Below are 16112 nucleotides of genomic sequence, written 5' to 3' on the forward strand. Positions count from 1 at the left end.
ATGGTCTTTTAACTATTTGTGCTACTTAAATGAGCCTGATGGAGCATCAATGAATAATGGTGAACCCTGGCACACGCCTTTAGTGGCTAAAATCCCTTTTTATTTTTATTATTTTTCCAAGCACATTATAAGCCAGACTGTAGATAGAGAGGACAGAACCCTGCATTCTAGTATCAAAGGGACAAAAATATAGGAAAGTCCCCAGGAAACAATTATTTGTGATGTTGAGTAATGTTTATGAATACTTAATGACCATTTTCTGATTGTTCACTGCATTCTATTCTTACCCCCAAAAAGAGTAAAAATAAAAACCTCAATGTTAAGCTCAAACACAAAAGATCACAGGCAAAGAAAATTACGTTGTGGCAATCCTATTTGGGAAAGTAATCTTACATTTCAGAGAGCACACTGAATCTTTGTACTGCTAATCCATTACATATTTTGCAATCATATGTTGTTATCTGGGGAATTAACAATGAAACAAAAAAAAATCACTGGCACGGTCCCGAAGTGCACAGAAATGTGGAAACATGCAATAGGATTTGGTTTTTGTTATACCAAAACATCTGTTTCACTTTATCAGGTTTTATATAACAAGCCCTATACACTATTAATCTTGTCTTAAAGTGTCTGCTTAGTACCTCACCTAGACAGACGTGAACACACTATGTAGTATGGTGGGGGAAAGAAGCCAGTCCTCACAGAACACTCTGACAGACTTAAGCGGACTTACTCTGCTGATTGCTCATGATAATTGCTCTCTAAGAAAAACAGAACCAAACTTATTGCATCAGTAATCTGGGTTCTCTGTAGTGCTTTGTTTGATGTTTAGGACAATAAATAACACAAAGAGGTGGATTTCACACGATCCATCATATGTTTCCTTCTGGTTATAAGCATTTTTTTCTTTTATTTGTACTACAATTTCTATTTCATTTGACCTTGGGGCAACTCATGCTATAATCCAACAAGACCTTTTTCTTTTTTAATACTCTTTTGCATTCTCCTTAAAACATTAAAAAAAAATTGAAGATTAATAAAACAAAAAGAGCTAGGCACCTCAGAAGATCCTCCATTTCCAAAATCTCATCTGGGTTACACTTTTGACTCACATAAACCTCTGTGTTAAAGCAAAGGCAATCGTGGGGCTGGGGAGACAGCTCAGGAGAATAAGTGCTTACCTGGCAAGCACAAGGTCCTGAGTTCAATCCCCGGTACCACCAAAAACAACAACAACAAAAAACCAAAGGCAAGGGATGATTATTGGCTACTTCAAAATCAACTAATCAGACTTCCTAAAAATCATCTGTTACCAGAAGGAATTTTTGGTCATTCTCCTTTACATAACTTTAATCAAAACAATATCAAGCACCGATCTAATACTGAACCTACATTTAAATGACAATAGGAATAACAATCGCCATGTCCGGGCAGAAATGGAGCATGATTCTCAGAATTTTTTCCATGATTAATGCAAATGATAAAAATACAATTTCAAACCATAAATGTGGTGCCTACCATATGCAACCCACTGCTATGAAGCACACCATCTTGTTCCACGAGATTTCTTGAGATTGTAATGGAAGGAAGATCCAGGCTTTGAGGGGGAAACTGAGGTGTGAATTCACTTCCCTGGGAAGGCAGTGGATCACTGAGGGCTTGAAAAGGTAGAAGTACATCGGGCATGCCCAGGGCTGGGTCTGACTCTGGAGGAGGTGTGATTGGTGGTATTTCAAACTCCTCATCCCCAAGGCTCGGTGTATGGAAGGTCTGCTGAAAGAAAACAAAACAGAGATGTCCTCATATTCCATTCCTATATTTATTTCTCCTTGGGGGAAAGAAGAACTGCATGAAATTATGACATATCTAGACTAAATATTTATTTCTCAAATGAAAACATCTTTAACACAGATTTTCATATATAAAGTTTTGCTGATCATTCTGATTAAAGATTTAAGTCTCATTATCATATGGTTTTAATGGAGTATCAGTATTAACAGTTTTTTAATGCGTACTTAATTAGCAACATCTGTCTTTGTTGTTAGTTGGAGCATCAGCGACATTAGATTTGGCTATATAACAAATTGCCACTTTATTGATATGTTAGTGAAACAGCTCAAACAGCTTACGCGACCCACATGCTTCATAAAATGCTGACAATTTTGTGGTGCACACACATACAACATTAATCCAGAAGTGAACACTACACATTGTTATTTTCTGCCACAACCTGTAAGACAAGTAGTATTAAATTTGTGGTTTGGTTTTTTAATTTCCTTATTGGTATATTCCCAAGTGCACTGAACGTCTCTACGGAAATTGTTACTGTGTGTCGTGCAACGTTTTACATGAGGATTATCATAGCTCATATTAAAAGGTATAGAACTTTTATATCAAGTATAAGTAGGATTATTTGCTTTTATATGAATGGTTTAATATATATTTATTGGAACATTTTCTACCAGTCTTCAACTTTTAAAGACTACCTAGAGAGCATAGAGCTATACTGATATAAATATACTAACTACATTGCTATTGCTCATTGCTTAAATAGGTATTATATAGTAAAACTTAAGTAAATCTCAATGCATTGTTTTTCCTTCACTGCTACTGAGATTCTTGTTGTGGTTTAAAATAGAGCCTTAGACAAAAATCAGGACTTCCTTGCTCAACCACATGAACCATCTTTCTTAGAGCTCTTGGATTTGGGGAGGGGGAAAGGGGATGTTAAGTCTAAGATATTTTTTAGATGAGGTGAAGAGGTTAGGGGTCCACTCAGATATCTTTTTCCTAGCTCAGAGGGCCAAAGGGAGAGTTCATTTATTATTAACAGTATTTGAAAGAATGAACTGGTGCAAGATAATTGGAGTCTGCTATTACCAGTAAAGAGAACTAATTAAGAGCTGAAAAAATCATCATTTTCCTAACTATCATTGATGATACAATATATAAAAACCACTTGAAAGAAAAACAAAGCTCTCAAAGGGGAGAAAGCAACAAAAAAATTCTTGCTTAGAGAACTGGTTAAATATTATTCCAATCTCACCAAAAATAAAGATGATAAACTACGGAAATCTATGGAGGGACAACTGATCACTTTCAGGTTCTTAGCAGATTCAATAAATGCAAAATGTTGCATCAGAATGATGCATCTGAATGCTGGAATAAAATATTAAATTATCTGACATGTGTATTCTTACAATGACCCCAAGATGTCAAGTTTTCACTGTAGCACCCTGAGTTCTCAGCAACAAAGGGCTGAATTGGCCACAAACGTGGTTGGCTAATGAACATAACCCTATGGCTGCGTTTGCCGTTATTTTGGCACTAATGTGGTCTAGTAACAGATGCAACTGTAATTTGTGACTCATTTGCTACCCCATTACTGCTTAATGAAATCTAACATATCACATTAACAATACGGATAAACACTCATTCTTGATATGTGGCATTTGGCTGTTTTCATTACCACTGTAATTAACACTTGAAATATTATTTCAATAAATATTTAAAGTACTTTAAAAATGGTCAGGGTAATCGCGACACAAACAGAAAACATAAAGCTAATGTGTGAATTTCAAACTTAAGAGTATCCTAGTCCCTGTGGTGTTATCTACAGGACAATATCTATGTGAAGGGAATTAGTTTCAGGCATAATTTAGACTTTACAGTGTGCAAACCTAAAGTCCTCTTGAATTAGTTTGCACTCATTAAAATGTTAAAATACCAAATAAATTTACTTTTAGTGCAATGACTGGGAAATTAGGCACATGCTATTCTGCAGTGCATTAACATGTACTTGGGCTTTATTTTTTTGATCAAAAGATGTACAGTGAAATTATTACATAAGATTACCTCTTAAATACTAATATAAAGCATGTCTCATGCCAGGCACTCAAAATTAAAGAGGTTTTCCTTTTTATTTGTGTTAAGAAATAGAAAGAGCATGTATGTAATAATGTCTCTGTGGTATAATTTTTTAAAGGTAAATTAATCATAAATTAGAATAGAGAATAGTTACATAGTCTAACCCAATAAAACAATACAGTAAGAAAATATCCTTATTATCACCAAGGAAATATTTAAACCTTAAAATGTCTTTAAAAAGAGTTTGACTTTGGTAAGAATGCCAGATAACCAAGATCAGATTAATCACTGGGAGTTTATGTGATCATTTTTTACAGATATTGACTTTTTCAGTGTTTACCTTGAACATGTTAAAGTAGTATGTACATGGTTAAATACCATCTGTACTGCAATGTTCCAAACATTTGTTCCTTTTGATAAAAATGCAAATCTGGAGAACTGTTGTATCAACATATAACAGCCAATGTCTGACACGGTGAATTATCACAGCTGGAATTAAATTGTCTCTGAACAGCTGCTGGCAGTAGAGCTTTCATCAATGTTTGATTCAAATGTAGGGGAAAAAAATCCTACAGAATGAAACATCATGTTGTCCTTACAGATGGGGTTTGTGTTCATTATCACAAACAACGCAGCAGCCAGTGCCAAACAATATTCCCTTATCTACGCTATCTTCTTGGTTAGAGAGATGATGGTCACTGTAAAAATGATTAATCTACCAATATGCTTAATTCTTGATTTCCCATTTATTCTAATCATTTCTCAGCATTAATTTCTTTCCTATCACTCGCTTTCCTGTACCGAGATCATTTATGAAGGTGTTACTGTTTCCACCCTCTGGGGTCAAGCCAGTTCACTTTCCTAATTCTGAACAGATTTGGAAGATGAAGGCTTTTTATTATATGAGCCACAAGAGAAAATGTTCCAGTTGGACCCATTTCACAATTCTGTTTGTTCAGCCTTGAAGATCTGAAATCTCAAGTGGTCTACCATTTTTAGGAAACTAGTTTCTTGATCTAATCAAGGCCCAGCTTTTCCTGGAAGGCAGGCCAAGGAGACCAGACAAGGTTCCTAAGTCAACAGCAGGAAATACAGTAGGACAGCAGCCACAGAGAATGTTTGCAACAGGAGTAACCTGAAGACAAACACGGTGCTGCCCTGGGATTCCACCACTCCACGCTCCCAGCTACAGCCATGGCTCAGAGCATGCCCATTCACCTATCCATTCATTCAGTAATTTTTCTATTGAGCACTTGCTACTGCTAGGCATTATGCTAGATCCAGGGACCCAACAACTGTTCAAAGATTCATGTCACATCAGCCTATCAAACTCCCAAGAAACTGTCATACTTTTTGACACATCATTTTCCAAACCATGGCAATATAATGAAATTAGCCCTAGATACATATAAAGCTAAACTATTTTCTATTAATTCACTTCTTAGCCTGTTTTCAAAAATAAATACTGATCTGCTTGGATATCAATATAGGTAGGGTGTGTGTGTGTGTGTTTAACATACTTCTGTATATATTTATCTTTGTTTTCATGTACATTGCTTCTCTCAAGGGATTCATGTTACATTACAAATGTTGGCAACAGCCTATGAACAAGTGAGAAATTCTTGTCAGGTTATTTTCTTTTCCAATCGGCTTTTCTCATTTCTTCTCCAAAGTCATTACCTTGTACCACATAAAAGAGAGACAAATTTGGTACTTTGCTTTTCCCTTCAAGCCCATTAAATTATCTAAATAACACACAAAGCATAAAGAGATACTGTGAGACACACACCTACCTCACTGGCAGCAAAGAAAGCATTGTTTGCCTCGGCCATGTTCATGTAGTTATTATTATTTCCAAACTGAAAGAAAATAGATTGTTTTATGTTATTGTGGGGATAATAACAGATTCTGTTCTGCAAATAAGAAGGGGACTAAGAGATGGAGCCGAGAAGTAAAAAGAATTAAGATGTGTTACGTTCATGTGCTACCTTCCCACGATGAATGTAATCCTTTTGCACTGTTAGCATATACTAATGAAAATGAAAGTTTAAAAAAAAAAATTAAAAACCTGGTAGTTTATGTAACATTTGGAAAGAATGCCAGTGTTATAAGATTAAAGGTGATTTTGTTCTGATCAAATTCAAAATATGAAAGGTTTCAAGACATGATACTGTATTGCCAGCTAGTTCCCTTAGAAAATAAAGCCTGGAGTTAAACTAACTCAATAATTGTAGAAAATCGTTTTGTTTCTCATTGAGACTAGTATCAAACAGGGAGAATTATACACATGGAGCTGGCCAGCCACTAATATGTCTTGTTTATTGAACCGGTATTTGTCAGAGGTTAGAAGAAAAGAGTTTCCAAGAAAATCACCTTGACACATTTTAAAGCATGTTGGGATTTTATACCTTACTTTTCAAGAACAGATGTCACAGGTGTGGGTAGGTTAAAATGTGAATTAAAGGGAATAAAATTCAATTCCCAGGACTCAAATTCTATTTTGTAGTGAATGAGGTATAGTATGAAAATAAATAAATACGACTAAAGAATTTTTTTTTTAAATCTCCCAACAGAGCTTAAGGGACCCTATCTCTATCCATCAGAGCTGCGGAAAACAGTGATATTTAATCTCTCAATGTAACATTAAATGCAAAGAGGTTTAAAAAATAAGCAGGATCCTATGAACACAGCAATTTTTATTTCATTCCCTAACATAATAGCCCATTCATATGACCACAAATAAGACTGTATCAGCATTTCAGACTTAAGCTCTTTACTTCTAGGGACCTGTTATCAAAATGTAAAACTTGGATTTTGGCAGAAATGTATTTTCAGGTCCAAATGGTCTAAGTAGGCACATTCTGTTGCTTTAAACATTCTGTTATCAGTCTGGCAATATGGAAAGGCTCTATGGGCATAATTATCTAGAGCTGCATTATTTTTATGATTTTTTAAAAATTGGTAAAAGAACGTTACTTTTATAAAGCATAGTATTTCCTGCCTTCAGTGCATCAAATAAAACATAGGTTTGGTCTCACTGTTCTTCTATGTAAATAAAAGTAGCAAATATTTACGTTAAATGGTTCATTCTCCCAAGAGATAGGGGTGTGGGTGGATGGATGGATGGATGGATGGATGGATGGAGAAGGAGAAACAGGTACATAGGCAGATAGATACACGAGCAGATAGAATATGTTGAATTCAGATACAGATACACAGATAAGGAAGACCACATAATCCTCCCCTCGAACAACTGACAAACACATTATTTCCGGAGTGGGCGCTCTCAGCTGCCCACAGAGCCCACAGAAAGTGGGATTGACATGCTACACTTTATCATGTCAGGGATCCAAGAACTAAGGAGGATTTATAGGAAAGACTCTGATGGTTCCAGAGTGCTGTTATGGTCAGCAGCAGCAAAATCTCCTCATGTAAAAACGACACCATAAACACACACAGTGAGCCATCAGAAAGGGTCTCCTTGACCTCTCAGATTCATGTAGGTAAATATCTTTGTAAGGGCTTCTCCTAGATGTGTGTGTGGATCCTGAAGGCATGAGGCAGCAAAACTGTGTGCACAGGTGCCCTGTGCACACCCACACACACAACACTCACGTTTTCCCCATTTTTCTACAACATTAACTATACACCAGGAAAAAGCTCAGATTTCCACCATGTGTTTTTTGCTAAATTAATCATGCTAGAATTCAAATTGCATGCCTGGGCTCAAATGGGTTTCTTGGACATCTACAAGAATTTGTGTGCTGGATGCTCCCTTCCCAGTGCTTCAAGCTGCATGACAGCCTGTATCACAACTTTAACGTTATTTAAATGTAGGTTCTGTTGGGGAATTAGAAATCCATTTAAGGCAAACAGCTCATTATCAGAGAGTATTTTTTTAAGATTAAACTCACTTATTATCTAATAGCACCTAAAACAACAAAGAAAAATAAAATGGCTATTAAACCAAGGGCCTAAACAATTCAAAAAACAAATTAAGCTTAGAGTGAAATAAGAACTGGGTTAGAAATCCTCTTCTGAACAGTTAGTATGCGAATGTAATTACTGAAGAAACTACAGCTAATCAGCTGTGAATTGTATCCATTAATTAGTATTTGCCCTGGAGAAATGAGAAAAATCAGTAACAACGCTGGCACCGCCGTGCTGATGATGAGCCACAAGCCGGCGGCGCTGCATTTAGTCAAGCAGGTGGCTTCAGTGGTCCACGTAATTTGAAAAGCTCTCACCTGAAGTACTGAGCTGGAATTACAAAGCACTCCCTGCATATCTCTTGTATCTGCATAAGGCCTTAATTAATGGCTTTTAATTTGGAAACACTTGGCAATCAGGTGGGAACAGTTATAAATCATTTCAAATAGAGGTAATAGGTTCTATTCCTTTTGGGGTAATATACATCCTGTACAAAGCGGCTTTAAATATTGACTTGTTGCAGGCAAAATGTTCTCTCTCCCACACAGGTGGCTGGAACCCCAGTGCAGAGGACACACTCTGGTTATAGTGCACTTGCATTTAAAGAACTAAAAAGGAAAAAAAAATGAAAAGGAAGTACATTGACTATACTATTGGGGACATAGTTACACTAAAAACAGTATTGTTTATCCAAGTAACTGTGTTGTGTATTATTTTCATCTGCCTAACTCTGGTTGTTCTGCTGTAGTGTTAATCCAATCACATGCAAGGGATGACATTTGCCATCTGACTACTCAATCTCATAATGTTAGCTTCATTTTATTTTAAAATGTTACCTATGAATCTTGCTTTCCTTGTTTGGCATTAAGAAGAGATCAAATTGTTGTGAGTGGAAAATGTACTCCTTCGGGGCAGATCGCTAATATAATGACGTCAGGACAATTAACTTTAAGTGAATTGTGTACAATTAAATTTACTTTATGTTCTAGAAGACAGTGACATCTGTAAACACGTTATGTGACAAAAACCCTCGAGGTCCACAGGGAAAGGGCTTTAACTGTGCTTACCACTGTCATCCACCAGAACTAATAATGGCTGGCATATGAGAAACACTCCAAGATTTGTTAAAAGGACTGAGTGAGTGGCTGGTCCCATTTGAACTTGAGTGTCTCCTAATCGGTCTTGCTAACTGGGACTATCTATCACGTCACTTTTTAATAGCTCACAATAATAACAATGATGATGAATCTTTAGCCCAGGGAAGCCTCCTAATATATTATTTCATTTAATTTTCCAAAGTGGGACTAATTATAATCTATTTCCCCAATAACCAACAAGATAAACAGAATTATTATTCCTACTTGAAGGATCAGTAGACTGAGGCTTGCTGGTGAGGACAGATTCACATGCAGATGGATGTCTGATACCCCCCCTGCCTCACACACTGTACCCTTAAATTCCGAGTGCTACAAACACTGGAGTCAATGAATTTGAAAACCTGACTGTCACCCACTTTTCTCAAAGCTATAATTTCCCAGAGAGTATCTGAAGGGACCCAAGTCCAATACAATGTTTGTCAAAGAAGCTTTCCACAGTCCAGCAAAGTTGGGAAGAACTCCTTGATGAATCACAACAGCCCCTAGGAAGTGAAGGGCCCTGGGAAGACCCACAGTTCAGTCCTTCAGCAAATATTCACCTGTGGACTACGTTTAAGGTGCTATGCTGGGCACTGAAGACCAAACCGCAAAAACAGCACATAATGTTTGAATTTGTGTGGAGCTCACATTTTTTCTTTAAATAGGCAATAAACAGACAAACTAAAACGGGGGAAAAACAACACTGTAGTTAACTTCCTTTTGCTACTCATACACACTTCAGGAAACCTTATTTCTAGCCCTTTATTGATAATATTCTTTAATTTTCTCTGAATCCCCCCATAAAAGCTAATATTCTAATTGACTAGAATTTTCTACATTGTCTATCTTGTCTCACTCAATCTTGACCTATTTCAAAATTTTCAAGATGATAATCCTGCACTGGTGTTCCTTCTAAGATTCCCATCTCAGTTATCTAGGAGTCCTTTATGTGGTTTTAAGAGTCAAACCAAAATATTCCAAGGAAGCTAAAGAACCACTGGGTGATTCAGTTAATTACTCTGAAAGACATACAGAGCAGGGTATAGTGGCGCACAACAGGGAGGTAAAAGCAGGAGGATAATTCCAAGTTCAAGGCCAGAGTGGGCTACATTGTAAGTTCAAGGGTAGCCTGAGTTATATAGCGAGACATCTCAAAAAGTAAAAAACAAACAAAAACTATTGGAGAAACTGGATCATTCCAACTGTTCTAATGGACATATATGTGGGAAAGTGGCCACTATAAACAAGAGCACTTGCCATTTGTAAGGTGCACAATGCTCTAGGTCCTCCTCCACTTTGACAGGCTCTAATAGATGTGATCCCCAAAGACAGACAGAGTCCCCAAAGATATCATTACACAGCAGAACTAAATTACTTTGTGTGTTGAACTTCTGTCCTAATAATTTTATAAAAGAACGTCTTCATTGTACTTGGAGGCAGATTTGCTTTTGCTGCTTGACGAGTAATTACAGCTTCAGCAAATACAATTTATGCAGGACATCAATTAAAAAGGAACCTTGTAGGATGTTTTAGAACTGTATTAGAGACCATCGTGTACGTGGCCTGTCTGACTGTGTGAAGTGCCAAAGTAAATTAATGCAGATTGTTAAATCTTGCTTCACCAGCAAAAAAGCTTGAAAGAAAGTAGAACAGCAGAGACAAAAACCCATCTGTAATCACAGGATGAATACTTCGGCCTGGTGAGTCCACACAATGTCATTTTCACTGAAATTATTTTGACACCCATGTTAAGAGTTGTGTAGGCTTCTAATAAAGCAGCATTAATGACAGCATCTCAAACAGGGTCTCAGAGAGGGTTTCTAAATGGCACAAATTTAATCCTACAAAAAGGTGATCCTTTGAATTCTCTTTCTTTCTTCCCATTAGGTTGCTTAGGAGATATCCAATTGGATGACTCACTATGACTACTGGTCAAGCTGCTTCTAGAAACAAGCTGTGCCATGATGGGTCACATGGGCCAGGCATGGCCTATAACAGAAAAGACAGCCCTGCAAGTCCACCCCTCTCAATGTGCCATGCCCTGGACAGAGCCGGATGATCATCACATGCAGATCTGGAGCACCATGTTTGGAAACAAAGACTCAGTGATCATCCACCCCAGAGAGTAGGGGATCAGCAATAGTCTGGAACTGAAAAACAATGGACTATGAGGAGTAATTATAGAAAATATCATATTCTATACACATACGTACCAATTTCTGTTGTGAGCATGCACACATACACGAACCCCCAATTTATAATGCTTTAACTTAGGACGATTTGACTTTACAAAGATGGTAGGCTCAGCTATACTGTGATGTTTTGTAGGCATTTAAGTGCACTTTCACTTAGGATATTATCAATTTACAATACCTTCAATGTAGAATGATTTGAATCTTACCCACTGTAAGTCAAGGAACATCTTCATACACAAAATATAAATTTTTGCTAATTACATAAATATATGTACATATGCAAACAACTGCACACATTTGCATAATGACACACACCTACACACTGTGGCATAATGCCAAACCACCTTACATGATTCTCCACTGAGCACTGGACCCAACATTTTGCTGCCTACAACATTTCCATTGGATGTCAGCAAGCATCTCAAAGGCATGTCCAATGCTGACTCCCTACCTGTTCCCCAAGCTTGCTTATCCCAAGATTTCTCATCACGTCTGGTGAGGGCTAATTCACCAGTGTCTCAGGCCAAGTCATTGCCAAATCCCTCTTTCCTCTCCCCCATCAAACTGGCAGGAGATTCTGTTGGCTCCTTCCAATCACATCCCAAGTAGACCGCATGTCTCTACCACCATAGGACCCTCCCAAGCCCAAACCTTTCATTCAATAAATGTCTACTCAATAAAAGACCAAATGAACTCCAAATGAATTCCTGGAAGTCAAGCAATGGTACTCAAAATTGCTCTCCAAACCCATGAAGGGAGAGAATAAACACATGAAACTCAAGTGAGAACAAGAAAGTCAGAAGCTGCTACCACTGTTAATCCACAAGCATGGTCAAAAGCAGAAAGAAGATTTATACAGAGATATCTAGCTAGAAAAATGCACTCTACAGTTAGGGAAAATAACTCTTCATATGCTACAACACAGTAGGATAACTACGGTTGACAACAATTAATTAAGCTCTGAAATATCCAATGGAGTGTTTGAATGTTTCCAACACAAAGAAAATTGCATATCACATGTTGACAGATATGCCAACTATCACGATCTGTTCATCACCTTCTACATACATATACTGAAATGTCTCATTGAACCACATAGACAGATGTACAACAACTATGCATCTATTAAAAATTTCTTAAAAATGAAGTGCATTAGCCATATTGCTGGCACACTATGCATCTATTAAAAATTTCTTAAAAATGAAGTGCATTAGCCATATTGCTGGCACACACCTGCAATACAGCACTTGGAAAACTGAAGTAAGAGGATCACCATGCGGTCGAGGTGAGCCTGAGTTACATAATGAACTCAGGGCTAGCCTGAACTATGAGATCCTGTTGCAGAAAAAGCAAACAAAACAAAACAAAGCCAGAAGTGATGGTGCACTCATCTTTTGAGAGAAAAGATACAGAGCCTAGATGGCTGGAAAGCAGAGGGCAGCAAGCAAAAGGTACAGTGAACAGCAAAGGGTGTGGCCTGCAGGCAAAGCACATGAGAGAAGAGGGAGCCAACAGGCTAAGTTCAAGGGGGCAAGGATTTAAGTATGAAATTTGACAGCTCATTTTTTTTCCTAATTTAAAATATTCCACCAAAATACTACACAGTCTAAATCAGTGTTTCTGTACGTTTATGCCAAGGACCACAGAACAACCAAATGCCTATTAAGTATGCAAATTACCTGCTCCCTACTCTGAATTTATAGTATCAGAACTTCAAGGCAGTGGGCTCTAATGTCTGTATTTTTAAAACAGCACTGGGAGAATTCCAAAGCATATTAATATTGATAAGTACAATACCCTCCTGGTTCCTTTTTGATTAATGAAGTGGAAATTTCTTTTTTAAAATAAAATTTTCTAAACAACTGAGGGTGATCTCACAGAAATAATGCTGATACAACACAAGCTGTTTTGTTTACAGCAATAAAGGTATTTGCCATCTTTCCTCTCGCATTCCTGGCTCACAGAAAAATGTTATCTTTGGCAAGGTGACCACTCAGCTTCACCCTCTCTCATCCTCATCACAGTGAGGAAAGCCAGGAGCATCGCACGCTGAATCACACAGGGAGCTGGTCTTCCACTGTTGGACCTTTCAACAAGTTCTGTGGACCCACAAAACTGACGATATCGCCTAAACATATGTCCTCAACTCAAACACAGGGCCCTTCAGAGTTTCATGATCTGGACACGTATGAGTCTGTGAATCGCATCACCATCTGGATGAGTTAAAAGTGGCAAGACACAAAAATCCTTTCCAACTACAGTATACTTGTTTAATCCCAGAAAAACAAATATAAGTACAGAAGAGGACACTAAGGTTCCAGAACCAAGGGTTTGTTTCTTTCTGTAATTAGGACAGGGTCTGCAGGATCTACAGGGCCTCACTATGTAGATTGGACTCTTAGTGATTCTCCTGTGTGTTCAGCATCCCAAGGATTATGGGTGTGCACCACCAAGCCCAGTTTCAGTTGCTCAAATGCCGTCTCAGGGCATCCCACAGGATCAAACCCCGGCTGTTGCGCTCTTCCTAGGCTGGCGCTTTAGTCTGCTGAGCCATCAGGCTGGCCCTAGAGCTGAGGTTTTGTGATTGTGTTTTGTTTTGTTTTTCAGCAAAAATAGAGTAATCTTCAGGACTGGCCAAGTGGTCACAGAGGACTAGTTTTCCTTAAACACATGCAAATAAATAAATAAATAAATAATAACACACGTGCTGCATGACCACACCTCATTCATAATTATATCTTTTCTCCCCGACTTCCTCCCCAAAGCTTACTGACGTCCAACTGGGTAGGTGCTCATTAATTGGATCTATTTGAAGAATGTATGTACTCCTTTATAGATGTGGAGAAGAAGATACGACTGCCCTTTTAAATACATAACAATTTGGCAGGGGTGATGGGACAAAAAGACATATTAATGCTATGGACCAAGTTGAGGACAAGTAGCTTCCAAGTCTAGAAGTACAAAGAATGAAAGAGGAATGCTCCCTCAGAGACACAAGCCTTGAGACCAGGAAGAAAGCAGCAGGTGGAGACACTGCTCTAGAGGAACAATGCCACAGACATAATTGTGTGTGGCATCTGTTGAAGGACCAGGCAGAAAAGAGAGAAAGCAAGCTGAAGAGCTGGTAGATAACCAGTCCCTGCCACAGGCCTTGAAGGCTACCCTTAAACTTGTTTTGTTTTGTTCTATTCTATGGCAGATACTAAGAATCTAACTCAGGACCTCACATTTACCAGGCAGGTGCTGTGCCACTGAATAGCCCTCAACCTTAATATTTTGAGATACATTCAATAAGATTTATAAGCAATTTAGTTGAGGGACATAAAACCCATCCCTGTGCACAGCCATAGTATCAGGTTATGTCTTTTCTCAATATTAACTAAGACCAGGAGCAAGAAGACAATTTAAGAACATCTCAAAGGGCCAGCAAGACAGCTCAGCAGACTAAGCATATGCTTAGGCAAGCATAGGAACCGGGGTTCGATCCCCAGCACCACATGCTGCACTAGTCCCACCCCTGTGCACACTGGGCCGTCCACCAAGACCAGGCATGTTGGCGCATGTCTATAATCCCTGCTCTGGGGAGGATGAAAACAGAAGGATCACTACAAGTCTGAGCTGCATAGTGAGATGCTGTACTGAATACATTAAAAAAAAAAAAAAAAAAAAGAACATCCCAAGGCTGACATGAGTTTGTAAGGTTCTAGACCTGGCTGATGAGAGTAAGAAGAATGAAGAATGGACTACACAGAGTACACCACTATGGGTCAGACTAACTGGCTCTGAATTCCAGTCCCACTGAGCTAGTCAGAGACTACCCACAAGTCACTGAATTAGTGTTCAGGACAACTTCAAAATCCCATTTGGTCTATCTGACAGATGCGTAACTGCACACAAGAAATTTAGCCTCTGTGTGCTTCAGTTTTCCTGCTTACAAAACAGAATATAATACTTGCCTCATCTGAGGCTTTGAGGATTAAATGGGCTCATGCATAAAACAGGCACCTTTTCTAACTTTACTAATAGCCAAGGTGGGATTTCAATAGGCCTAGCAATAACTGACATGGAGCATCCACATCTATGGCTTGTGTGACATGGCAGAAGTCTTCCTATTGAAGGAACCCCAAAGGCTTCCCCCGATATTTAGAGAAAAATACAAACTTCTTCTTGGGTGGCAAGTGCCTGACTTAGCTGGTGGCTGGCTGCTCCAACTCCCTCAGTGTGTAGCTTTAGCCATGGGCTCCTTAGGCCTAGTGGTCCCTCAGTCCCTCCTTGGAGCCACCATACTGATTGCTCTGCCTACCCGGTCTGTTCCCTCTGCGATCCCTGCTTTATGTATATAGAAGCCTCAATGCACACTCCAGGCCCAGGGAGGCCTCTCCACATAGCTAAGTCACACTGCACTGCATCCTCAGTCTCTTTCCCCGTAGCCCACTGTTTATGTCATGGGAGATTCAAAGTCACAGCCCGCAGCCTGACTGCATCTTATGCACCCTTCACCTGCTGTCTCTTCTCTCACTACAGTGGACAGCCCAGGGGGTGTCCCTGGGCCCAGTGTTCTTTCCTCTGGACATCAAGTAATGTCTGGTTTCCCGGAAGCTCTCAGGATACGTTTGCTACCTGCATGAGTGAATGAAGAAGCTGGGGAGACCCAAATTCAGATCCCAGTTCTGTCACTCACCATAGGATGTCATCAGGCATGCTGTACTATGTTCTGAAGAAGAAAGGACAGTAGGTTGTGGGACTTGGCTATGTGCAAAGAAATGAGACAACATAAACCTTCAGCAAAGGATCTCAAACAAAACAGCAAGCTGATAAATGACAAACAGTTGAGAGTGAAAGGTCTGGGAAGGAAGAAATTCAATAATCTGGCAAAAATAAATGAGTCGTTGAATGCATCAAGTGATGTTTATTACAAGCCTATTGGATAAAAGAAACAATGGTAGGTACTGAACTGAGAAATGTGAAGAAGATCGAATTTCTA

The 16112-nt window shown here is 38.7% G+C and overlaps 1 protein-coding gene across 3 annotated transcripts in view; it reads right to left on the reverse strand.

Annotated features, from left to right (window-relative positions):
* Tox3 (TOX high mobility group box family member 3) overlaps positions 1-16112 on the reverse strand; it is a 109275-nt gene that overhangs the window by 25566 nt on the left and 67597 nt on the right. For 2 of the 3 annotated variants that reach the window (XM_023703539.1, XM_004643398.3), the window contains exons 2-3: positions 5661-5726; positions 1519-1773 (exon numbers count right to left, since the gene is read on the reverse strand). In XM_023703539.1, the coding sequence (XP_023559307.1) occupies positions 1519-1773; positions 5661-5705 (300 nt within the window). In that variant the 5' untranslated portion in view covers positions 5706-5726. The remainder of the gene's footprint in view (positions 1-1518; positions 1774-5660; positions 5727-16112) is intronic. The other variant, XM_012517396.2, reaches the window with a different exon arrangement.

This window comes from Octodon degus, unplaced genomic scaffold (assembly GCF_000260255.1).
Source record: "Octodon degus isolate 3935 unplaced genomic scaffold, OctDeg1.0 scaffold00173, whole genome shotgun sequence".
NCBI classification, from domain to species: Eukaryota; Metazoa; Chordata; class Mammalia; order Rodentia; family Octodontidae; genus Octodon; species Octodon degus.